At 38.8% G+C, this 26,526-nt stretch overlaps 1 protein-coding gene across 3 annotated transcripts in view; it reads left to right on the top strand.

Annotated features, from left to right (window-relative positions):
- EPB41L4B (erythrocyte membrane protein band 4.1 like 4B) overlaps nt 1-26,526 on the top strand; it is a 168,637-nt gene that overhangs the window by 112,200 nt on the left and 29,911 nt on the right. For all 3 annotated transcript variants that reach the window (XM_090137209.1, XM_031589147.2, XM_090137210.1), the window contains 3 exons: nt 967-1,092; nt 11,018-11,085; nt 23,210-23,314. In XM_090137209.1, coding sequence (XP_089993335.1) covers nt 967-1,092; nt 11,018-11,085; nt 23,210-23,314 — 299 coding nt within the window. The remainder of the gene's footprint in view (nt 1-966; nt 1,093-11,017; nt 11,086-23,209; nt 23,315-26,526) is intronic.

Raw genomic sequence — 26,526 nt, 5'->3', positions numbered from 1 at the left:
TCTGAATGACAGCATTATGCTTCCTTCTGTGCGGTGCATGCAGCCACTCACACTTCACAGCAACATGAGAGGAAAATGAAAGCACAGTGTGGGCTATTGTTCATCTGTTGTTCAGGTCTCATTTCCATAAAGAACAGGAAAGTTAGCAATGGCATAACAGCCAGTTCTTCCTTAAAAATATGAGAAATTGCAGTGTGATTGGTTGTGTTTTGCATTTACAAGCCTGATCTCTTCCATACCCAGTTTGTTTATACATCAGTATTACACTGTCCTTTTATTTTCTCTTTTCTGCATGGGAAGTTTATTCATGTTGGCATTTCTGCTGGATGTTGTTTGTTCAAGGCACAAAACCTTTAGGTCATGTTTGAACAGGTCACTAAGCTAGCTGTCCCAAGGCTTCAGATTTGTGATCCAGAACACTGAATAGGTAAGGTGTTGACAGTAGGCAAGCGGAAGCAGCAGCAGCAATGTTTCAACTCTCTGATAAAAGAGATTTCACTTGGCTTGCAATTATGCGGAGATCCCTTCAAATCCCTCTGGTTAAATTTCCAAAGCTCCTTTACATTCTTAGGGTGGTATAAGAAACCAGCGTTCACTACAGTTGAATGCTGTGCAACTTTCCCACTTCTAGATGTAATGTGCTTACTCGGTGTGATCACAGGTTTGGCAGTCACTCCAGAGCCTGGCTGGGCTTTTTCCATCTTTCTTAGCACTGTGAGATAGTTTTTTCCTTTATTAGTCAGGCTTTCCTGATGGCTTTTTTGTTGTGATAATAGTATCAAGTAATTTAATGTTTTGAAATATTTTATTGTAAGACATATTTATTTGGTTATTAACACGTAAGTTTTATCCTGCATTGGTGAATTGAGTTGTTGTTGTTGTACCTGGAAGTCTTATCTCTGATATTTCTTGTTGATATATCTTTCTAAGGTAAGTCACTGTGCTTGTCTTTCCTATTAAATATAGGTTGAAGAGAAAAAGGTACCTGAAAAGACTCTTCATCCCCCTGTGTCACCTTCCTCTGTCCCTGATCATATGAAGTGCAACATTCTTAAAGCTCAAGTAGAAGCTGCTTTCAGAGTAGGCACCCAGGTAATCTGTGTTTGAATGTATTTTGGAATTACTTCCTTTATTTTGGTATTATTTCCTAATTTAGTTATAGCCTACAGAAATTTTTCTAAACCATGTCACTCCTGAGGAAGCACCTTATTTTATCAGGCGTATCCATACTGACCTAACTTTCTCTAGCTGCTCTGCAGTTTACTCAGTTATGTCACTGTGACTGATATGATGGGAATGGGAAATTTGTCCTTACTGACATGAATAATACAGCCAAGAGTGTCTCAGGAAATCTCCATGTTTTGATTCTGTCATGCCAGCTGTTGCTTACTTTGCAGCTGGGAAGCATTAACCTCTGGAGTTTTCTGAGGCTGCCCAACACTCATGGAAACTATGGCTAAAGGTGTTGTAAAATAACATTATGCAACCAAATGCAGTCTATTTTAGGGGATTAACTTCCAATGTCTAATGTGGAATGTTAGCTAGTCTATGGTTTTCTTACTCGTTAGCGTGCCTTGTACTAAGTCTCCTGCTGCTATTTGCACTTCAGTGTTGACATCAGATACACCACATTTCAAAGACACCACAAGTTTTGCAGCAATGTCATGCAAATGAAAGTTACTGTTAGATGGCAGGACTGTAACAAGATAGCTTCTCAGTGAGAAGTAAATCTAAGTGAAGCCTAAAATACATGATTCCTTGCAAGTGTAATTAGTGGACAAAGGGTAATGCTATTTATGCCAAAAATAAAGCCAAACTGAATGCTTTAGGAACAAAAGTAGAGGCAGAATGATTCTTATAACTTATCCCAAGTTCCTGTGCATTCCTTGTGCGTACTATTCTTTTTGAATACAAATTATATTGGTGTTTCCAATCACAATAACACAGCAGGTCAGCTTGCCCTGGAAAGATTTTGTTAACAATCATCTTTGTGTGTGTGTTGTTCCCTGGCAGATCTTTCATCTAAGAACTAGATTACCTCTGGTCTAGATAGACCTAAGAAATTATCATTTTTTTCTTTTTTATTCTGACTGCCCTAGATTTCACAAACAGAAACAATAAATCTGACAGCATGCAGGAGAAGGAGGATTGTTTTTTTTTCTTTGTTTTGCTTAAAGCAGTTCTCACCTCTTTCTGAAATCTGTGCTATATCAACTGTGTTTTATGCAGCCTTTTTCTTGTCTGATTGCCCTTGATTTTGCCCTCTGTTTTTCCTCTGTGACTCTTTTCTACAGGATGTCGTGGTGTATTTCTCAAGTTTGTATTTTCCCCAGAATATACTTAATGATCATGTTTGACTGGATGGTTAAAGACTGGAAGCAGTGTGTGCTGCTGCATTCAGAGTGCAGCATTACTAAGGCAAGACAGGAAATGTGCTAAGCATATGCATCTCTCAGTTCACCTGCCCTGACTTAATTTTTCACCCTGAGGTTTTCTGAGGAAGAACATCCTGGGTTGCTTTTTCATCGTGCCACAACTCTGTTCTTTAGCTGCTGCTGTCTGGCAAATAAGGTTCAGAACAACCTGAGCATCTCCTTTTTGCCTTCATACCCATTTTGTTCTGCACAAGGCTTTAGCAGTCAGGTTGGATTAAATACATGTCATAGGCTTGGCCCCTTATGATTTCAGGTTGAAGGAATGGAAGGAAGGCTGCTGCAGGACAGTACATGTTGTGGAAATATAATGGCATGCGGTTCAATCTGAAATTCCTGTAGCTTTCAGTGCTAAAGGAGTATGGCTTAAGAGGGGTAGCCAGCAAGCTAGGATGTCACCTCTACTTGGGAATCCTCCCTTCTTAGCCACAGGAATGCCTGTGATACTGAGATGAATTCTTCCTGCACGTGTGAATTATTGCCCTTCCCAAATACATTCCAAAAAGAGGTAGATAGACATGAGGCAGTGGTCAGTCATTGTAGTAAGAAGCTGTGGCTAGACAAGTGCTGGAAAGGGCAGACTAAAGGTGACGGAGGCAGTAGGAAATGCACTGTCTGTAACCTAGAAAATGGGAGGATGGAGGGGGCTACTTGGAGTCCCAATAAACCACCTTACCAACATGCCATAAAAATGCCCAGTAATCTCTTGTACTCTCTGCTGCATGAAAATCTGGCTGAATACAAGTAGGTGAACTATTTCCCAGTGGCAATTCAGTCACCTTCAGGAAAAAGGGAGCCAGGATGGCACTACACTGCCCAGAGACATTTAGAGCATCCTTTGCAGGTGGCAGATAAGAAATAGTTTCTTCATGGCAGACAACCACTGAATTCCATGTATTCCTTCAGGGCTGTGATCATGCCTCTCTTTGACCATATCTGACATCTCCTGCTGCCCAGTATATCTGGGGGCTAACCCTGCTGTCCTGTGCCTGACACTGTCTTTTGATTCCAGTAAATCCTTGTGAAGCCTTCCGGCCTCATTCTTTTAAAAGCAATACCCTCAAATTTCTCGTCTCTTGTCTGCTGCACTGACATATTTCAATTTACAAGGCAGCCTGGGCAAAAGTACATCTATGTTTTGTAAAGAAAAGTCTGTTTCAGTTGCTGTAAAGAAACACGGGCTGATTTTCCTCATGTACTCCATAGATCTTTCTTTATTATGTGGTGTCACAAGAAGCTAAGAATTTGCTCCCCTTGACCTTGTAAAAGGAAGGAGAAAGAACCAGATCATGTTTTATGCACATGCTATTTGAAGTAAAATGTTCTCTTAAAAGCTGGATAGAGTATCTACTAATATATTTTTTAAACATCCCCAGAAATCTATGGTCTAAACTATCCTTCATGAAATTTCACAGGACATTATCATTATATAGTTAGGTGTAAAAGTGTGAAAAAATACTGGTGCACTGTGGGATCAGATCCAAAATTAACAAACTGTTGCTTGAAATATTTGTACCAGCTCTCTCTTCCAAGCAGTGAGGATGTTTTCAATACCATATGCTACTAACATCAGGATGTGACAAGCTTATAAAGGCATCTCCTGCATGTAGTAGAAGAAGCTCTTTGTCATTAATGCTGGCAATTGAGTAAATGTTTGTGAGTGAAAAATGAAATCCAGGGCAGGAAATTTTATATAATTTTCTTTCTTTTTGGCAACTAGACACCAACTTTAGAGAGTCTTAGAAATGAATGATTCCAATACTTATGATTTCAAATATAAAAACAGGGAAAATAATGTGGTACGTTTAAAAATATACCCTTCAAGATGGTCTCTGCACTGCCTCATTTCTGAATCATGCTGAAGAGCTGTTTATTGCTTTCCCAGGGGACAATATACCATCTCCAGTGACTACAGTCCTGACTTAGAGACTGAACATTTCTAAGTTTACGGTGCCATTTGCTGAGCCCTGCATGTGGTGTAGAGCTATAGAGCAGCAGGAGACTAACAAGAGTGACTTTGTTTGTGTGGTGAAGATGGAAATATTTATGTGCCATTCTGCAAGTTGGAGAATCGAAGTACAGAGTGCATGAGGATACTTGAAACCAAATCCAGGAGCGCACTGACGCAGACACCACGGATGAGAAATGTGAGGAACTCACATGTTATCGTGGGAATCTGCAGTTTGCCCTACCATGGGCATCTGTAAGTCTAGAACAAAACCGCAGTATTTCACAACACAGCCTTCAAACTGTGCTATGGGGATCTGCCACCTTCCAGCTGACAGACTGCGTATCACAGTTCCCACATAATTAAGCTCCAGGGGAGCACTAAACACTGCAAAGCGACTGACATTTTTCCTTTTTTTCTTCTTCTTCTTCATCTTTTTTTTTTTTTTTTCCATTTATTCCAGGCTCTTCATTTGAGAGACAGAGAGGTATAAGGCAGCAATGCGGAGCTGCCAGAATACAAAAGACCAGCTCTGCCTGGCATTTAGAACCCCTTTGCAGCTTGCATGAGTCAGTGCTGATATGCTGTGATTGATTGGACAACTTGTTAGTATCACAAAGAGTCCATTTTGCAAAGCGGCCCATGGCCCAACTCATGGGCACGAGAGGTTTTGGTTGCTGTTTATGTCTACTTGGGTGCGGACAAATCCTAATTATTCTTGGCATTAAGTGCAGGCTCCTGAGCAAATGTACAACCATCTCAGCAGGGCTCCTTCTTTTGACATAGAACTTGTGTTCCAGAAATCTTCTGCAAGTGGTGTTTGTATTCCCAACTGTGGGTTGCTTGTTGAGACAAAAGTGATGAGAAAAGGCATTTTCCCCCCTTCTGGTTCTTTCCCTGACGTTTTCTCCTCCTCTTCCCAGGCACATCCCTGCCAGACAATGCTCTATTCTCTGCTTCTGCTTTATCAGCCCCAGGGGAAATCCTTGGTAAGGGTCTCCTTGGACAGGTCTGAGTTCTTCAGCAATTGATTCTCCTGCCTTGATTCTTAGTAAACAAAGGCACATTCACTCCTCTGGCCTCTTTCTCACACTGTCATTCTTCCTAAGCCTATACACTTGTAAATTTTTATACCAGCATCAGTAGCCATCTCTCTCTTTCCTCTCTGTCCAAGAAGCAGGTACAGGTGATGATGGTGCAGTTTTGCTTCAAGTTTTTCAAACACGTGAAGAAGTGCATGTTGTCTGTGCTGTCTCGAGCTGCATCCAGGAGAGGATTGAGCTGTGCTGCAGAAAATGTCTCGGGTCAACATGGGTACTGGTATCAACCTGCAGCCTGTATTCTCCATACAGATGCAAGCAGTCGCTACAAATGTAAATGAGATTGGGACATATGCTGTATTTATAGTAGAAAGGGTGTATTAATTGAAGTGACTCAGAAACCTAGTCTTTCTTGGCTACATTTTTGGTGATTCCTTACCTTTTTTTTGGTGTTGTGCCCTTTATGGAAAGATTCAAGTGTAAGGACTTGTCGGCCTGAACATCCAGGTGTATTTGCCATTGCTCCTAGAAATAATTCACTGTCTTCATATAAACTGAGTCTTTGGAGCTTTATCCGCGTAAGGATAAAGCTCCAAGTGCTGGATTCAAACCCTAATCAGGTCATGAATGAAAATAGATTAGGTGAGGGGAAGACACTCGAGGATTTAAATCTTATGCAGTCTCTTATAACAGGACTTAAAGAAATCCTTCTGGATTCTCTGAGGAGCTCTCAGCTTTCACTAGATGTTGACTTAAGTACCTTGAAACCATCAGCTTTTCCGACTTTTTAACCTCTTTCCATCACAAAGGAGATCCTGTTTGCTTTTTTTCTCCTCCCTCCCTTTACCCATCCTTACTGACAGCAAAAAAGCAACCCCACAGTTTGACTGTCTTTGCACAGAGATCAGGGCTGGAATTACACATGTACAGCAGGTTGTGGCTGAGATATACAGGCTGTGGGGGAAGCCTGCACAGCTCCTAATGCACACAATGCTTTGCTGCAGCCCTTGCTATTAGTCACCCACTTGGATGAGCAATAAACTCTCCAGAAGTTTTCAGGCTAAGGAAAGGGAAGTGATTGGGCTGGGACACAGATCCAACAACAGTGGGTGCAGCGTCACGTTGCTTGTAATTGTTCATAACAGTGGAATTCAAAATTAGCTCTTCCTCACATCCTCTGCCTTCTATCTCTGAATGGAAACAGGGTTGCTCAACTTTAAAAATGGGACTACAGAAAACAAAGGGAGTCAGATATAAAAACACAAGATTCTGGATGTGTGTGTGCCAGGATAATCAATATATGATATATGGTAACTCATTAGAAGTGTATCAGCAACGACACCTCGAAGATAGGGAAGGAGCTGAGGAAATGATGTGGTAACTTTGCTGAGGTACAGGAGAGGAGGGACGATTTAGATAAACAGAATGTGGGAAAAAGAGAAATCTATAAGTTATTCTCTGAGATACTGGAGGCAAGTATGGCAGTGGTGTCACAAGACTGTGACAACACGTTGTCAGTGTGTCAGTTATGTCTCCTCGCTGTAAGTGCCAGTATGTGATGAGATGAATGGTGCTAACTGCAGTGAGGTGTTGGGGGCCAGCCATGGCCCAGGAAATGTGTGGTTCTCAGCCCTGCTCTGGGGGAAGGAACAGCAGTCCATTCCTGTGAGACTTAATCATCATGTTTTTCTGCCTGAAATGGTAAGTTTGAGATATTAAATCACCAAGTTAGGTTCACCTTGGCAGGATGTTTTTCCCATTGATGTGTTGTTTATCCTGTATTATCTAATGAGATCAGCCAAAATCAGTGTGGTTGGCAAATAACAAAAATGTTGATGAAGAGCTGAAAAACCTGTTATGCATCAGGCCTCTTAGGCATCCTTACACAGGCAGAAAGGGCAATCATTGTCAAGTATTTCCAGACCTGAGAGCCATTGCTTTTTCACCTTTGAAGATCTCCAAACATATGAAAGATGTGTTGTTACTTCCTCTGTGTGAGAACTTTGTGAAATTGCTATGTGTATCATAAGAGCTTTTCAGAACTTTTTCTTACTTAAGCAAGAACCTGACTCTTACTTTTGGCTGCAGTGATCAGATTCTTTATGAAGCCTTTTTGCTGATTCAAGTGATTCCTGTTATGGATCGGATGAGAGAACCACAGCAATTTACCTTGTGATGAAAGAGAGATACCCAAGATGTTTTTGCTGTTACTCAAATGATTTTCTCTTCTTTTCATACTAAATTTTCATAGCAGTTGCCTATGAAAAGAGTCTGTACAATGGCATTTTTCTTCATGCATGTCTTCTGTCTTTAGAATGAGAAAATAATGCTTTACTTTTGTTTCTGGCACTACTGAGAAAGTTAATGGCATATGAAAGTGGAACATTAAGATTTTTTATTTCTATATTTTTGCTGTAGGCCCAGTACAGATAAGAAAGGAGAAAAAGAGAATGATACTGTGTGAATTGATTGTATGGGTCAACCTTTAATTTTGTTTTGTAGTCTGGTAGCTACAAAAGCCAGCTTGCTTCTCTTTGGCTAATTATCAAGTGAATCTGATTCTATATATATGGTTATTCTGAGTGTATGTATGTGGTGTGTGCAATTGTAATGCTCATTTTATATTATGGGACACATCTTTACAATAAGGCTGAGGATGTCTTTGCACAGTTACTGAGTGTTATTTGCCTAATTAGAAGGAAAAACAAAAGAAGCTGTCAGCTGATGACTTACCCACTTCCTTCTGAAAACAAGAAGAAAAGCCCAACAAGCAAGCAAGGAAAGCAAAGGAATCATAGGTGCTGATAGCTGAGGACCTTTGCAGAAATATTCACAGGTGTAACATTCTCCTCTGTCCATTCATCCATAGGCAAGGAGAAGAGGTGTAGAGGTGGGAAGAATTATCCCATCCTTACTGATGTGTACTTGCCAGTGCACGCCTGCATGACCTGAGGCTCAGCAGGCACCTCCATTTCTTCATGTACGCCCTTTCTCCCCACAGTTTAGAGTGGGATTACTTGCTCACTAATCTACAGCATTTATTTGTAGGTACCCAAGTCTCTTCTGTTCTCTGAGGCATGAGTAATAATGGAGAAAATTAATACAAAGCATGTTTCTCAGAGTGTTGATCATGCTGCTTAGGAGTATACTACTTCTAGAGAATTAGGCTTAACTTACTTTTGCAGAGAAGTCAAAAGAAGATGGTAATGTAGCCACAGAACACATAAGAAACCAAGGGGCAGTTGTTAGGGAATGATACAATGAAGCCCTCTCAACTGGCTAATGAGATCTTATGGTGTTTATGTAGGCAGAATTTTAATCATTTCGATCTTGGTCGCAGCCGCTGCCTTGCATCCTCCACCCCCATGTTCTCTTTTTATTGTTGTATTCAAGTGCATCTCAAAATGCAGCTCAATTAATTTGGTGAAAATTGGAATAAAGTAAAAATTACGGTTTTAAAAGGTAGCCAATTTGACACATCATAAACAGCTAGCTTGTCAGGCTTAACAATAAAATGTTGCTAAGACATCAGTGTGAAAGAAGACGCTGTGTATTAAGTTTCTGATGTGTGGATTCATGCTTACAGCTTTCAAAAACCCAACAGCTTTATAAAAAGCATTATGATTTCTGCAGAACAAAGAAAAATTACTTCAATGCTCTTCTGTGTCAACAAAGAGTGATTTTCAATGCTTTTTCTCAATTCCTAAAAAAAAAAAAAAAAAAAAAAAAAAGTTTTTTCCTTTCAAGAAAGCACTGGATTGTGACTAAATACTGGGCTAGACAGAGCTACTAGAAAATCAACAGAAAAAAAAATAAGGTTTCTAGAACTGAGATGAATTTATTATGATTTCAAATTTCTCAAAATTAATAAATAACACTGCTGGTTCTGAAATTATTTTCATGGCCTGATGCTAATTCACTGAAAACTTCAGCTGTAAAGCATTTGGTGGCTGTGCTACAATGGTGGTGAAGGTTTGATCGTGTCCCCCCTTTATCTGACTCCTTAATATTTAGAGCATTTGCAGAGCACTTAAGAAACTTCTAGCCATGCTGAAGCAGTGCCTACTGCTGGTCCTGTTATCCTTTGTGTAAACAAGCCATAGAGTTGCTTCCTCTGTGCAAACCAGACTCTCAGGAGAGGGACAGACCTGCTGACTATGTCATTGATGGTTTCAGTATTAAGACAAGGTGCAACAACCCAAAGGGAAGGGTTGAGGAGAGCCTTAAGTCAAAATACTGCCTAGCTCATCACCTCAGGTATTTGCCTGTGCTGGAGCAGCCCCAGGAATGAATTCACTTTCTTCCAGGCTTCCAGGTTTAATGGACCTTATAGGTAATTTTGTGTACAAGTGTGCACCACGTGTGCCCACCATGGCTGATGCTCTGATAGTGAACTGCCAAGTGGCAATGGGGGCTTGTTCACTCTGACACAAAGGGGAAACTAACCTAAAACTTGGGTGATTTCCCCAAGCACTGAGCATCACTTCTGATATTTTTTAGTTTACTACTAAGGTGTAAAAGAAACTCAGGCCTTAATTTCCTTTTTTTTTTCTTTTTCTTATGAGCACCCTGAAATGGAATGTATCGATCTGCATTGAATGAAACATCTTGTCAAATTTACAATTTTTTTATATGCCTGTAAAATCCTTTGATCTGATTTGAAGGAATCTGTCTCATCCTTATTGAGCAGAATGAGACCGACACATTTAATGCAATTTGATCTCCACCAGTGCCCTCAAATTATTATGGTTCAGATGTTGAGCACTGAAGAATCACTCTGCTGTAGACCTGCATCAGCTCCATCTATCCATTTACCAGAATGGAAAGTCAGAGCCTGCCAAGTCCATTAGTGATCTGGAGATACTCCTGTGTCTTCAGCCGGTATTTTCTATAGAAGGGTGCAGTGTTGCCCTGAAATGGGCATTTACACATGGATTGTGGAATCCTGCGTCTCAGTTGAAGAGTATAATGTACTAACACCTGCCCGAAGTGGGCGTTTCCTAGGTAATCAAGCAATTTCCATGTAAGTAATTTTGCACTGTTAGTATTTTCTACTCTATAGACAAATGATATGAGAGACAGAGGATGCTGTAATTTAGCAGAGAGCGGTAATGGGTGAGATTTTCTGTGAACTGCATGTACAGAGTGATTATTTGTAGGGGATCTCGTTTTTTCAGTATATTTTTCTAACGACTGAATGAAAAGCTGTTGAGTTGACATGGTTTTGATTAGACTATGTAAATATTTATTTTACTCCAATTGAAAGAACAACTCAAATATCAGCATGTTTGCCTGGACTGATTTTTATTATTTCTGCTTTCTGAGGGAAACATAAATATCTGTTTCCTTTGCTTCCCCCTCCTTTATCCCTACCCAGTCTGTTCCTATCACTGTTGTTCTTGGTATTGTACATTGTAGCTCATCACAGTGAATCTCAGTGTTTGATGATGATTAAAAAATGTTTATGCTCTTTATTCTGGGCAGAGGCATTTGGTCATTGCAATTTTATGAGGTACCTACAGGAATATTTTACAGTAAACATATATAATCCTAAGTGTATGGACGTTGTACTAAACTTTAACTCCTTCTTTTAACAGGCTGTGAAAGAAGAGACCTCTTTTGTAAATCCCAGTAAGACCTCCAGCCTGCAGGACCCTAATGTAAGGTCTGTTGCTTCTTGTCCGTAGGGAAAACAAATAAATACATGATTTAGTAAGCCATTTTCCAAACTTTATCTCAAGAAGTCCATTTACTCATTCCCAAGTTGCTGTGTAAAGTTCCTAAGTTCATCAAGCAATGACCCAAGGAGAAGATGTCTAACAGAAAGGGCCTTATCTTGTTCATAAGAATCAGATATACCTGAAGAATCAATAAAATCTCAATTCTAAAAGTCAAGATGAGTATCAATATTTAAACAATTATCAGAGCAAAGTTAATAAAAAATCAAGTCTAGTGATTTTTCCAAATATGGAAAAGCTTATGCAACAATGTCAGTGTTTATAGGCTTTGGATTAGAGAAGTTTTAAGCATGCAAGATGGAATATCTTTGTGTTTGTTTTTCTTGCTGACTTCTGCAGGTATTACAGTTGGGAAAAGAAAAAAAAAAAAGGTATACAGCCTTCAAAATAGTGACTCATTTGCTTATCTTACCAGGCAGGAGTGACTACTTTGGATATTACGTTTTTTCTGTTAGTAGGGGATATCTGTCTTTCTTCTTTGGATGGAGGGGGCTTATTGATTTCATTTAAATATTATTTGAATAGCACAGTATGCTGTCTTTCAGCGGTTGATTAGAGGCGGTTACAGCATAGGTACTTGGAAATTGCCCCCATTTAAACGTATGGTAGTGCCATCACTTTGGACATCTTTAGAGTCAGGTATGGATTTCTATCCTTGCAGTCATCACAGTTAATCAAAGAACTATGCTGATGCAGATGCTATATATATGTGCTTATGTATATGTACCATATATCTCCAAGTACTAGTTATCTCATTTTTTAAAAGTATGACTTTCTAGTGTTGACTTCCAACTAAAAGGCATTCTAGCATCTTATAGGAAAGGCTGGGTGAGTGAGCTAATGAATTATGTTTGACAAAATAAGCTATTTTAACTCAGAACAAAACAGCTATAATGGTGAAAATGTGCCAACTCTTTTTTTTTCAAGTGTGTACCCTTCCTAGAAGGTGATAAATTGGCAATTCTTCCAAAAACATATCATTCAAAAATTGCTTTCTGATCAGTTTGTACTAGCAGAGATGCTACATTTGTGTAGTGAAAACAGCTACAGAGAGAAGGACGGTGAGGATAGCTGGTGGTGCTGAGGCAGGAGGATGCACAAGAAAGAATGATATTGCTTTCTGTGGCAGTCCCTGGATTGTCTGCAGTAGAGCTATGAATCCCAGTTCTCATCTCAGGACATCCTGCAGAGATAATCCTTCTAACGTGGCAGGCAGCGATTTTCCTAACTGTTTGTCCAAGGGTCTGCAAAGTCTAGTTGGTATGTCAAATCTCTCATTCTCCTCTACCATCGCCATTTTTAGGCCACTACAACATTTTCTTAGGACCCATGAGAAAATGATTTGTGTATGTTACGCAGTGACTTGTTTCTTTGTTTAATAGAAATGAGTTTCACTCATTGTCTTTGCCATGAACACCCTTTGCTGAATTGCTGTCAGTTCCAGAAGGAGTTTGGGAGGAACTGGTTTGGAAGACAATTAAAGACTTGTTTTCCTTACTGACCTTTGTGACCTTCTGCATAACATAGAAGAGGAAGACCTTTCTATTGCCCGTTTTGTGATAGATTCTCTTCTTCATCATGCTGAGTTGTAAATGAGCTGTGTGCTGTGTGAGGTGATATACTATTCAGTGTAAGGAAGGTTGGCAACCTGGCTACAAAGCTCATTTTGCTTTTTTCTTTTGCATATATCCAAGTTTATGAACTCATAACAACAACTCTGAAGGTCTCAGTATGCAGCAGTCTGATGTAGACGTGTCTAATATTTGTATCTAGTTTATGTCAAGCATTATTTCCTCCACAGTCAGTTGTGACAAATGAAACTGTATTGTTTTATTGCTTTGTGCCTCTGTTCTGAAGGTACAAATATACAAGTAATCAATGCTCAGAAACAGACTCATTTTAACAGCCTGCATTCATAATCTGAAGAATAATGCAAACAAAATACATTGCCTAACCAATTCTCTTTCTCCTTCAATTGGCTCCCTGTTCTGCAAAGACATACACATGCCTGCATACAGCCAGTGTGTGCGACCTATTTGCCACCAGTGTCCTATGTAATCTCTATTTTGAAGACTTGAATAGACAAAAATGAGACTTTGCTAAGAATTGCATGCGAGTACAGTCAAGGGTTAGTTAATACTAGCTAGACAAGTCACCTAGGAGTTTTTCTTTGCATTCGTTGAGAAATATACAAATATCCTTTCTGAAACAGCCCTCTTCAGGAAACATAATTTCTATTCTTGCAAGTACCCTTGAGGACGTTCTTGTGTGTGTCTGTGCCTATAGACAACATCTGTGAAAATGTTGAGTTCTTCATACAGATAAGGAAATAGATCGTGAGGAAGAAGGGCAGTAGTGTTTGTTTGATTAAAAAATGATGCTCTCTTTGCTACCACCTTGTTCTCTCATCCATTGCCAGTCTGAAGATTACACTTGTAATGATTTAACTGCTTAAATATGGCCTGCAATCCCCCTGAGCAATTATTTTAGCATCTGCCATGGCAAACTCAATTTGAGTAACAATTGCTATAGCTCTTCATGGAATTAGTTCTGGTTCATCTAGCAATTACTCATATATATGGGTGGAATAACCATTTTTGCTACAAGCAGGTCTCCAGTCATTTTGTTGGGCATTGCCTCAGAATGGTGTAAAATGTTGTGCTTATGCTAAGCCATCCTGTATCTGTTTCACCCTTATCTTATTCACCCTTGTTCTGTGTCTGTTGGCAAACTGCATATCCTTCCATACCAAGGTCGTCACATATGGGCAGAAAAAGAAACATGTCTGATGTTGAAATTGCAGTAGTTTTACCAGTTTCAGGAGGACAAGGCTTATGAAATTCATTCTGTCAGTAGATGCACAGGTTGGAAGTAGAACATGTATCTCCCGATTTTCCTTGTAATACCCAACATGTAGACATCAGATTAAGGTTCAGGAAGATGTGGGCCCACAGGAAGGTACAGTCCTTTCTCCTTCCTACTTTTGGAAGCTACTCGTTTTTATGGCTCTCTCCTCTGGAAATGATTTTTTTTTTTTTCCCCTAACCTCTTCTAGTTGCTGGTTCCCATTCAGTGAGGGAAAAGCTGGTGACTCAGTCAACCCAATACATGACATGCTACAGTGTCCAAGCTTATGCCCTCTTTATTCTGCAATTAAGGTCAAAATAGCGCACTATGAATTGAAACATAGTCATGCATCTCCTTTGCTGATTCTGCTGCTTTTTGCTTTGCTGATAACCTCTAGCAGGGCAGCAGATCTGGACAGTGCCAGTGCTTCAGCTGGATCCATCCATGCTGCACATGACAGAACCCTCGGTTGAAAAACGTCAAATGAGAACGATGAATACGAGAGGAATTTCAAAAGCAGACTAAATAGGGGAGCCCTGAGTTATCTTGATAAGACATAGAAATCCTACTAAGAAAAGTTAGAATTGTCCTTGTTACAGGTCTGTTGCAACAGACTAAAAAGCACGTGGTTTCATCAACACCCAAATAATACATAAAGTGAAATACAGCTCAGCTACAGCTGGAGCATAAGAAATTTGGGGAACACAGAGCATAATGCTGTCTTATATAAAAGAAGAAATAAGTGAAAAACAGGTTATTTATTTATGCCCCTGCATATTTTATTTATTTACTGCCTATATCAATTCAGGAAGAAATAAAGCTAGCTTGCAATTACCACCTTGCATAGTGAGGAAGGCTTTCTTACGGCAGGTAGCAAAAACGTGCTTGTGTGAACACTGGTCTAGTATGGAATTAGCTGTGCCAGTCATTTTGCAGTTGTTTGCTTGGTTTTTTTTTTTTTGTTTTTTGTTGTTGTTGTTTGTTTGTTTGTTTTGTTTTTTTTAACAGTTCTTCTTTTGGGATGTCCTGTATATGAGAGTTAAGTACAATCTCATTTTACTCCTTCAAGTCTGAAGCAAATTTGATGGGAGGTTGCAAATTAGTGCTTCCTCCGGCTTCATTTACTAAAGGCTAAGAAGAAGCTGTGGTAGCTCACAGCCTCAGTAGTGATGAATTTTGTATGCTCTTAGAAATTCAGCAATTTGGAAAAGTTGTTGAGAGAACAACACCCTACGGGAAGGGCCCAGTGTGCAGCTCCCCAGGTGAAGGGAAGCAAAGATCTTGTCAGTCCCTTTTATGTACAACAAGAGGAATTTGTCTTCCACGAGAGCTAGAAAAGTCTTTCTGACAGAACATTTTCTTCTTTAGCGTCATGAGAGGAGGATCTGTCATGTTATTGACTGGGCCAGAAGGGATTTTGAGGAAGTATCAAAGGTACTGCCTTTCTGTTGGAAAATTCCCTGCACTCAGCCACCTAACTGAGTGTCCAGATTGAAGAAGAGCTCAGGGAGAATTTCCTGATATCTAATGTAATTCAGGTCAGAGATTACTGCAGGTTCTTATATATAGTTTTGGCTAGGCTCTTATCACCTTCCTCCAATTGGATTTTATTATTTGATTCTTTTAGCCTTGACTGATCAGGGTTCAGGCTGTCTGCCAAAAAGTTTGCATAACGTATGTATATAAATATAAATATATATATATATAATATATATATGTATATATATATAAAAATTGTTGTCACTCACTTGATTGCTATCTCTGGTCACTGTTTCCTCTTGATCAGAGCTTGTCCCATCTTGTGAGATTTCTCACCTGCAACATTATCAAGAGAATGTGAATCACACAGTCGACTCTTCACCTTTTTATAAACCTCACCTACTTCATACTGAAAGGATGGGCTGCTAAACAGATAACGTCCTGAACTTCCTTTTGATAAAATTTCTGCTTAATTGCCAGCCTACTTGATCTGTTAAATGCAATAAACATATGACTACCCACAGAACCTCATCAGGAGAATTCCTTTCATGATTCCTGCCCTTGTTCATTGTTTTGCCAGACAGAAGAACAATCCATACAACTTCCCCAATGCCTGTGTGTGAACCTCTCCCAAAAACTCTTTTAAGTATCTATTTTCTCTCTGGCTATGACCACCTGGATACACCTATAGTGTGTATGTGTGAGTGTATATGTGCACATTCATATATGCTGAGATTGGCTATATTTAATTTAAAGCTCTACGTATCTCTTGTTTTGTTCTCTTCTTCAAATAGCTAAATATAATTCCTGCTATCACTCTGGTGCACTCACTTCAGGAATTTCAGCATGTGGAGAATTAGGCTGATTTAGTACAGATGTTAGGAACTGCTGATACTTTGGAACAGATCAAAATACCAACTCTCATCATGCATAGCCTGTTTGCCAAGCCTAACTTTCATCTTGGGTCATGCCAGTGATAATGTTAGCAAGGACGCCTGAAGTTGAGCAAAGTTTGATAAGCAGTTGAAATCAAATGTGTAAGACATGAATCCCAGTGACAAGGTTTGCTGATAACGTGCTTTTCCTTCATGGTTACTTGTAGTTCAGGAAAGTTTAGACACGTTACATCTCTGTTTCTGGTGATATGGTTGAAGGTCTTCAAGAGCTGCTCAAAACAGCTCAAAACAGGTCCATCACCACCACAAGATCAGGTCAGCTGTGGTTCTGTATTGCTGAATTTTGAAATCCTGTAAGGTTGAAGACTATGCAGCAAATTACTCATGCAAATTGCTGATCACACAGTTAAATGCAAGTTTGTGTATTTCTGAGGTAGGTGCCTAAGTTGTCAGCAAAGAGCCTTCTTCATCTGAAGTCCTTTCATTTTCTGATCAATGACAACAGTCGTTGTCACTGTTGCGATTTGCTTCTGCGCTCCATGTGGTACATTTATGGACTGCAGTGTTTGTTTTCCCTTTTAACGTGCTTTTGGATTGTTACCAGCTCTGGCATGCTTTACATCCCACATGGTTCAGGATTTGCCTGTGGATTTCTTTCTGTTTAGGCCAAGTGCTGCATCACTCTTTGTTGATCCTTGTTATCCAAATTATCTCATCTTTCATAGGATTGCATAGGATTGTGGGAGTAGGTATAAGCACCAGCTGGTGCTTTGTGCATTCATTTATTCCAATTTTCTTTGTAAATCTTTCAATCCAAAACCAAATTACACTGTTACATTAAGACTAATTACATTAGAAGCTGCTCAACATGTAATGTAAAATTAAATGTTATCTCACAGCTTGATGGTGCTGCGCACCAGAAAAGAAGGGTGGAAAATATTAAATTAAATCAAATTGTACAAGCTACAGATGAATGAAGAGAAGTAGTCTTAAGCATTCTTCAGAGCAGGGTAAGCTTTGCTCATACAAATTGTCAGAATGAAATTTCTCTGCAATGGCTTACGCTTCTGATGTGCACTAGGCTATGAGATTTGCTGCATTTCAGCTTGATGGCTACATCCTACACCTTTTCTTACTGAAAAGATGATAGTTCTTACATAAAACTGTATGTATAAATGTATCATCAAAGGCAATATGTCACACCAGGTATTTGGAGCCTTCTTGTGCTTCTCCCTTTCTAGTTTTCCCTTTCTATTAAATACTTCAAGACCTAAAACCCAAATTTAATTTAGGAATTTCATAGACAAGTTGTGGTCCACAGAACTCTGTTGGTCACTGTATCTAATAACAAATCTTACAAAACTGTCAAATGACTTCAGATCTGTAAGTCCAGGGCTTTGACCATGGATAGTTTCTAAGTAGATAGTTTCTAAGCATCACAGAGCTGAAGTTCTAGGTCATCCAGTGAGAGCTGTAGAAGATGATGTCCATGTTGGCATTTGGAAGCTAAGAATTTGCAAATCACCTGGACCATTATGGGCAAATTCTGTCAAGTCAAGGAATTAATTTCCCTGAACTAATAGGTGTACAAAAGAACACTTAAGCCAGATTTGAAGATGATAAAAAAAAATTATTTGCTTGGTCTTCCCTGACATAGACTTCAGTGAGTCCAAGCAGATTTTGTTTTCACAGAATCACAACAGACTTAATTCAATGAGGCAGAGTTGTTGTTGTTTTTGTTTTAATTATAAATAAATATCTCCTTCTAAACGTATTATGAAATGTTTTTGGAAAACTAAACATGTTATATATATGTTGACTTTTTCTTAAAAAAAAATCAAAGCTGATTTTTCATTAAGCCTCCATCTTAAAAAAAAAAAAAAAGAAAAAAGTCATTTTCAACTGATAAATTTCAACCAGCTATACCAAACCCAAACAAAATAGCTAAATGCACATCACCTTGGTCTCACTCCAGTGGACATTTTAATGGGTCAGCTACTCTGATGTTTTACAAGACAGAACAAGGATACTCAACCAGTGATTTCTGCATCAATTTCATAATTCAAATTGAACTCTTGCATACCATTTCCCTGCCAGTCTGCATTAATGACTGCATAAAGGACACCTACGTATGTATTTTGACTTCACTGCTGATGTTAAAGACCTCTGTGTCTTGTTGCCTGAAGTCAGATGGTGATGAATTACATTCTTTATCTCAGAACTGCAGAGAAAGGAGTAGCACTCAGACATTCCAGCTGAGGCAAAATTGGTGAAATACCCCAGTCAAGGTATAAGAATAAAAAAAACCCCACAACTTTATTCTGAAAATGTGATGCTGGCAATAGCTTTCAAATGTCCAGATAATCTTCTTGGGGGCTAAACATTTCTTCTGGAAAAAGCTGGCCTGTCAGAGTGAAGGGACACATGTTATTGTTTCTTAGCTTCAGATGGCCACAGCTTTGGAAAAGAAACAACTGTGTGAAACCCTTAGAGTGCAGACTAATAAAAGATTTGTTTATGTGTGTAAGTTTCACCTTTTAGGCTATGTCACTGATACATAAGAGAAGGCATCTATCAAATAGTTTTCCTCATTTCATTTTTCCTTCTTTTTTCTCCTCAAGATTTCACAATGATGTTACCACTCAAAGGAATCTGTGAAGGCAAAAATCAACCAGTGTTTTATTTTTCCCATAAACTAACATGCAAATACAAGTCAACTTTTATGCAGGTGGCTGTATCCTTGTAAACCATGGAACTGTTAACCTCTGCCTCTTGTCTTAGCAATTTTGATTTTTGTGGCTTTGTTGAAATCTGCTTTTTTGATTTTCTCAGCAGCTTTGTTTTGGGGGTCTTTCTTTAGGACTTATTTGGCTCAGCAAGGCATGCTGTGCTGGGGCTTTCGGTGCAGAGGTAGCTACTGCTGCATGCTGACATCAGTCCTGTTAGTGTCATTCTCACCAGGAGGTGACATGTTTCTGTGTGAGGTGCCAAGTTGTTAGTAACTCCATCTTAGTTCAGTGCTTTCATTTTTGTGCTGGGGTGGTTAGATACTGTTACAAGAGAAAAGGATACTTATGAATTAATGACACTGAAACTGAACTTTATAAAGGAATTATAATATACTGCACTTTTTTTTTTTTTTCTTTGAAGTCTGTGTCATCTTGAACTCCAACATTTCAGGTTTAGTTCAGGCTTACAGAATTTACTGCACATGGGGCCATACACTACAAATGGTCATATAGCACTTAATGACTCTCTTTAAAGAGGCAAAATTATGGCAAGGTTTCTCTTCAAAAAGCCTACATTTTCATTTAAGGTAATAGATTCTGGTGGTAGAATTCAAAAGGTAACAATAGAAGCCAATCTTCTTTAAAGTTGCTTCTTTTTCAGGAATACCAGTGAGATAGATGAGGCTCCAAGCTGATCAAGCTCAGCACTTCTTGCATCTGGTGTATGAAGTCAGGGTAGCAATGGTTTAGAATTGAGGAAGTGCACTTGGGGAGAGTGTACAGTGGAGATGAAAAAGGAGTTGTCAGGGATATTTTAGGCTGGTGTTGGAAGGACTACACTAGCAAGGTTTTAATGAGGGTGAGAATCAATCTCTGCAGTAGGTAGAAGCAGTCTAACATTACATCTTGTGCTCATGGTAGAATAGGTTCAGCCAGCCTCCTCGTATAGAGGCATTGCCACTGCTGCTTTTTGTTCCAAGGTCACATCAGTTTATGCACCAGCTAACCTGCAGCTGCTGGAAACGTGCCATTAAGTGGTACTTAGGTCTCTATCAGGGGCCTGATAAATATCATCAGCAGATAGTCACTGCACCCAGCCTCAAACAGAAAATGACGTCAAGATTTTACAATGATAGAGAGGTTTTTTCTCTTAAAATTGCATGGTTTTTGCAGGATAAGTGAGTGGGATGCTTCAGTGGTGTGATACAAAAGACAAGTAAAGTTTATCTGAGCAGTTGCAATCACCTGTAAAGAAGGTGTGTCCTGTGGTGCTGCGTCTTGGCTTTTTCTTTAATTGTTCACTCAAACATGTACAGCATTCAAAGGGAGATAAGAAGATTTTGGATTAGAGAATAGGTCACTTGGTTCTTCATCACCTTTAATCACAGCTGAGTGAAATTTTTCATGGGAACCTTTTTATAAGGGAAAGTCAGACTTAAAATATCCGAACTTTTTGCATATTTAAATTAGTTTCCTTTCTGTTTTTTTTTTTTTTTTTTTTTTTGTGTAGTGATTATAAACTGCTTGAGCTACAAAATGGCACAATGTGGTTGTTTTTTTTTTTTTAAAAAAAAGCATAAGTTGTGAGCTAAGATAACTGTTTCAAAAGTCCCACCTCCTTTTCTTTTTAAAGATTGTAATCCCATGGAATCAAAGGAGGTATACAGACTTTGTAAAATGAACTTTTCTGACTGAAATGATCATTTTTTCATTTCTATTAAAATATCTGATTTACTTTCATCACAGGTTATAATGCTATCTTCAGAAATTTGGAGAGGCAATGAACTAGAAATAGATTTGTTGCTGTGCTGTTTCCTGAGTCCCTTGATAGGATGAGTGCATTGCTCATTATAATTTTTAAGCACCTTTTTCAGCGTAGTTGATACCATTGTTTTTGCTCCTGCTCCCTTCAGTTGGTGGGAGAGGTGTAGCTTTTGAAACTCTCAGCGTGGGTAGGTATCAGAGAATTGTAGGAACTGGGCACTCAGGGCACGAATTTTATCTGATATGTTTCTGAACTTGTGAGCTGAAAATAATGGAATTATACACATTCACACCCCTTGAAGATTTGACCATCAGATCCAGTCATTAAAAAGGTCTTCACATTTTTATCCTACTTATGTCAAAACTTGAACTGAAAATCACTTTGGATAACACTAGCTTACATTTTTTTCAGTTGTCAGAAGCTACTTTTGATTTAGCACAAACTGTCTAAGGAGCAGTCTGACTAGAGCAATCATCCATTCCGAAAGCCTTGAAAATGTTGTTAGGGGCTTCCATCGTGATGTTGATTCATGGATTTGCAGATCAGATGTACTGACCTAAAGATTTTTAAGAAAAGGTGGTTTGGGCTCTTTTCTCTTCTTAACTGCCAGCCTTGGAAACTCAGTAAGGAGCCTGAAAATTAGGCTGGATTGTTCTTCATTAATCTGACCCTGAAAGTGGGAGGGAATGAGCTCAAAGAGGGTACATTTAGGTTAGATAGAAGAAAAAAATCTTTTACAGTGAGGGTGGTGAGGCATTGGAACAAGTTGCCCAGAGATGTGGTTGATGCCCCATCCCTGGACACTTTCAAGGTGAGGCAGGATCAGGTCCAGGACATCTCCTCATCTAGCTGTGGTGTCCCTGTTTGTTGCAGGCGGGTTAGACTGGACGGCCTTCAGAGGCCCCTTCCAACTCTTAGGATTCTATGTTTCTAATGAGATCCGAATTATGTCGCAATCTGTACTGGCTTCTTGAAATTAATGGGATCAAAAAGCAGGAAAACACTTAACCAAAGTTTTTGCACAAGAAGTGGAACTAGTTGCATCTTGTCTATCATTTGCTTGTCCTTAGTACTCTTGCAGAATTCTTTCATCTTATGGTATGTATGCAGTGACAAAGAAACATACAGGAAACCTGAAAATATAGTCTGAAGGCTATGCCTTCCTAATATGCTCAGTTGTAGCCGTACAGCAGGTTCAGAAGTTATCAGATAATTAATACATTTTAAGCCCGCATCAGCATCAGAGGGAACTGCAATTTTGGAGATTATGTGCTTATCTTATTATGACTTTAGAAGACAGATTTGCAAGTGGACTCAAAAAATTTAACCCAAGCACATAATTTTAGAGACAAGGTTGAATCACTTCTGCCAGTTGTGGTATGTCCCTCAGTGCATGAGTAGTCCCATTGGCAATCAATAAGGCTACTTAGGTACTTAATATAGTATCTGACTTCAGATTAGATTGCAGAAAATAGCCCACACATTATTTGTTAATCAAGATTTTGAATTTACTCCTTCAATATTTGGCATATTTATTATGTTTATAGCATTTCTAATACACATGCAGTATATTTAATCATAATGTGTTGCTTCACATAAAAGTAGTATTTAAAATAATTCATTTCTCTTCGTGTCACTTAAGTTCATGACTGAAAATGTTTCTTTCCAAGGTCATGAAAATCTTGTATCCGAGTCTTAGTCAACTCTAAGAATAAATGGTTGAGGAGCAGATCCTTTTACATGGGTCTCCTCATTCCCATTTGTGATCTTTGCTGGAGCTCTGCAGTTATGTTTCATATTCGTGAGCATCTGAAACATATTTCAGTTTTGCATTTATTTCTAATAAGTATATTCTTTTGGATCAAATCCATTAGTTCATTTCCCTTGATCTGTTCTTTTTGATACAGTTTTTACCTAAAATTAAACATTATCCTTCAATTTTGAGCAGAACAGGTTTTGCAGTCCATAAAATTAATTTTTGTTAAAAGCTTTTTGGGTAAAAATATTTCTGACATGACTGAATAGCTGGGCCATTACTGAAATGTTGTCTTTTGGAAACAGCAACGCTTCCACATGGGCTTTTACATAGATTCTGTATTTTTAATCAGCCACAACTTTTATAAAAGGCATGCAGTGCACAGGAGAGTGGATTCACATGTCCTTTTCTGTTCATGCACACTGGCCTGTGGACTATAAATGGAACGAAAGGATGAACTTCAATGAGCACTTGCCAATTTGCAAGATAAACACGTGTTGATGAGTTAGAACTTTGTTAACATGCCTGAAGTAGTTTAAATAAAGACTGTGTCACATATATTTTTCTTGTTATTTTTAGAAGTCCAGCTCCAGTGCGACCTGAAACTACGCCATCATCTGGCCCTACAGAAAAGCAGGAAATTAAAGTTTCTCGTGTGAGGAAGTTAACAAGACAGTACAGCTTGTGAGTACCATATAACACTATCTTCATGTTTTTGCCTGCTACAGCTGTAAAAGAAGGAGTTGTTAATTATTGCTCTAGCTATGCTTTCTGAAAGGCATGAGTGCAATTACATGATAATAATCTTAGGCTGATACTGTTCCTTTCATCTCTGAGAATCTTAAAGCTTTTAATACTTAGTGAATTTGCCATCTCTCTGCAGTTACTAACTTCTGAAGTGCAGCCCCTTCGCTTTTTTTGTAGCTTATTGATGAGAAATTAAAAATCTCTTTTCCACATGAAATGTCAAAGACCTGGTGTGAGTTGGAGAAAGCTGCTCTATCTGCTTCATTACAATCCCATTTGCAAAATGAGGGAAACAGTCCTTAGCTGCTGGGTGTTCAAGCTGTGTTCAGCCATTCCCGCTCTCTCTGTCTCTGTAATTTTGTCACATGCAGAAATTATTGAGCGTGCTACAGCTATGGCAGCTAAGTCCGGTCTCTTATTCCTGGCAGGAGTGATCTGTGCCTACAGAGATTTGGCATCCCATTTACACCCAATTCATCTAATTTTAGTCTAGAGATAAACGTGGAAATTAGTGTGTTGAATTGTCCTTCACGTGAACCATCAAAACCATCAGATGGATCAGGTCATCAGAAACTAGAGGATTGAACAGAGTAGAAAATGAAGGGAAAAAAAAAAAAGAGTATCAGCATAAATTTACTAATACAAGAATGAAGATAAAAGTTATATATGTTTTCTCTGTGGAACTGTTAGTACGTATAGTAATTGAACATTCTAGTGCCACTAAATAGATAGCACAATCAGCAAGATTTCCTCCCATCCAAAAGGTTTCTGGTAAATGTCAATATGTAATTATTTTCTGTCTCATGGTCAATAATGCTGGCTTTTGATATGGAGCAAAAATAACGATCTACGTCACTAAAACTGAAAAATTATTTAGGAGAAGAAACAGAAGAATGAATCAAATTGAAGGTAGGAGGTAAAGAAGCATCTAGCCAAATCTTTACTTGTTCAAGAAACCAAGGCTAACATATGGGAATGCAGCCACAGCTTGGCAAGCAGACCATGACAAAGGCTCTTTTACTATACATCAGCCAGTATGGTTTGAAAATGAGACCTGAGATGGGAATTGACCACTCAGGCTGGGAAGAGAACTCAGATTCCCATCCTGTCTGCTAATTCTAAAGGTAATCATGACAGGTAACTTGATAGCGTTTCCTAGGAGTGGTTTCTCAAGGCCTGAAAGCCTGCTTACTCACTATGCCCAGTAGACCTCAAGCACCAGTAGGCTTTTTCTTGGATGATATACCATTTCTACTACCCCTTTTTTCTAAAGCCAGGAGAAGGAAGTACCCTACATATTCAAGATGCTTCTGATTTATTGGATTTTTATATAATGCAGAGATTTCTACATAGTAACAGAAATGTCTGTGACACTGAGAGGATCGATTATGCTATGTTGTGCACATGGCAGATAATGAACAGAGCATGATAGCTGATGCTCCTCTTTGAGCACGCTAATGTGCAGTCATTATAGTTTTATAAAACTATGACCTATTGCAGGCATAGTCACAGGTTTTGTATGCATACTTGGAGATTCTTTGATTTGAGCTTTAACCTACAGGAATTGTTAAACTTGATTCTCCAGTACTACTAGATGCCAAAAAAAAAGAAGAGCAAGATTATGCCACATAGACAATTTTGAGTACAGGATACTTCAGTGACAGTATGTATGCAAAAACAGAAGATTTCCCATGGGACTAATAAAGTAAAATAGTAGGATAAGCTAGTTTTGAGACTAGCAAGACAGTTAGAAATCAGTGATTAACTGTCTGAGAAAAAAAAAAAAATCTCTAGAGTAGGGTGGGACTGGAAAAGCTGTATTTACCTGTAAATAGAAAGTGACCGCTAAAAGAGGTTAAATGTTGGTAATTGGACATAGAATAATGAAAATAGATATGTCAGGGTAGGCAATGAAGAAGACCATGCTCAAACTTTTAGCTAGCATGCTGATAGCTTGGTAACTGATAAGACTAAAGCCTAACATTTTGGTTGCAGATCTGAAGAAGCCGTTCTAACTGGCAAGTTCTCGACAATTTTCCGCTTCCTTATATGCAACAGAACAGCTTTACCCAGCAAGGATGGAGAAGGTGCCAGTGTGTTCCTACTGAGAGTAGGGAGCAAGAGCTGAGAAAATGTCAGCTACATGTTTCTGAAAGAGAGATTAACTAGGTCAACAACCAAAATTTGGATTGTTAAGAAAATGCATACTTAGTAGGTCCAACAGATTTTGCCTTCTCTTTCCAGAATGCAAACAATGTATTGTATATGCTCTGGTGATAAATTCTAGCCTTTCCCAGAAGAAATAAAAAATGAATTATGAAAAAGATAATATTAATGGCCATACCATTATACCCTAATAAAAAAAAAAACAAAACATTTTTTTGTCAGCCAAACAATCCATCACAGGGCTAGATACTCTGTATGTAATGTAGTTTTGAAATATTGTTTTGCATAGTCATGCTGACTTCAGGTAAGACTAAACCAAGTACAGTTGTGTTCTGCAAATGTCTGTCAAACTGGCATGGCAGGGTTCTGTGCACTGAGACTACTTATTTGGTAGTTAAAATTTATGCCATCTTCTGAGCAGAAAAGAAATCATTTTTCCCCATGCTTTAAACTGTCAAACTGTAGTCTTTCCTTTTCACATGTCATTCCCACTACTAAAGGTTCTGTAGGCCAGATTGTAACTGCTTATTTCTGTGCAATTCCAATTAGCAATTGGAAAAATTCTGACCCTCGGCCAACTGGTACCAATGATTTGTAGCCAATGGGACTCTACAAAAGTAAATGAAAGTAATATATTCTCTACTGTCTCTCATTTAGTGGTGATGTTAGGTGAGATGGAAGGAGATCAGCTTGCTGAGCCCAAGGGAAGTGTGCAGTGTGGTTTTAAATAAAATCTTTTCTTCGTAAACTGAATAAATGGGACAGAAAAAAAACATATCCTTACAAGAATTTTTCTACAAAGTACCTTTCTAGAGTTGATCAAAATCCTTTTAAAGTCAGTTTGAAAATAATATTATGGACTAACTGTGCAATGAGTGCCAAATTCCCCTTATACTTAAGCCAATAAAGCAGTTGGTCTCGTGGATAGATCTAACCAGATCTGTTATTATCAATAAAGCCAGCCTCTGTAGAAGAGAATATCA

This window comes from Phasianus colchicus, chromosome 3, assembly GCF_987193195.1.
Source record: "Phasianus colchicus chromosome 3, bPhaCol1.hap1.1, whole genome shotgun sequence".
NCBI lineage: Eukaryota > Metazoa > Chordata > Aves > Galliformes > Phasianidae > Phasianus > Phasianus colchicus.
This window is presented reverse-complemented; position numbering and strand designations above follow the sequence as displayed.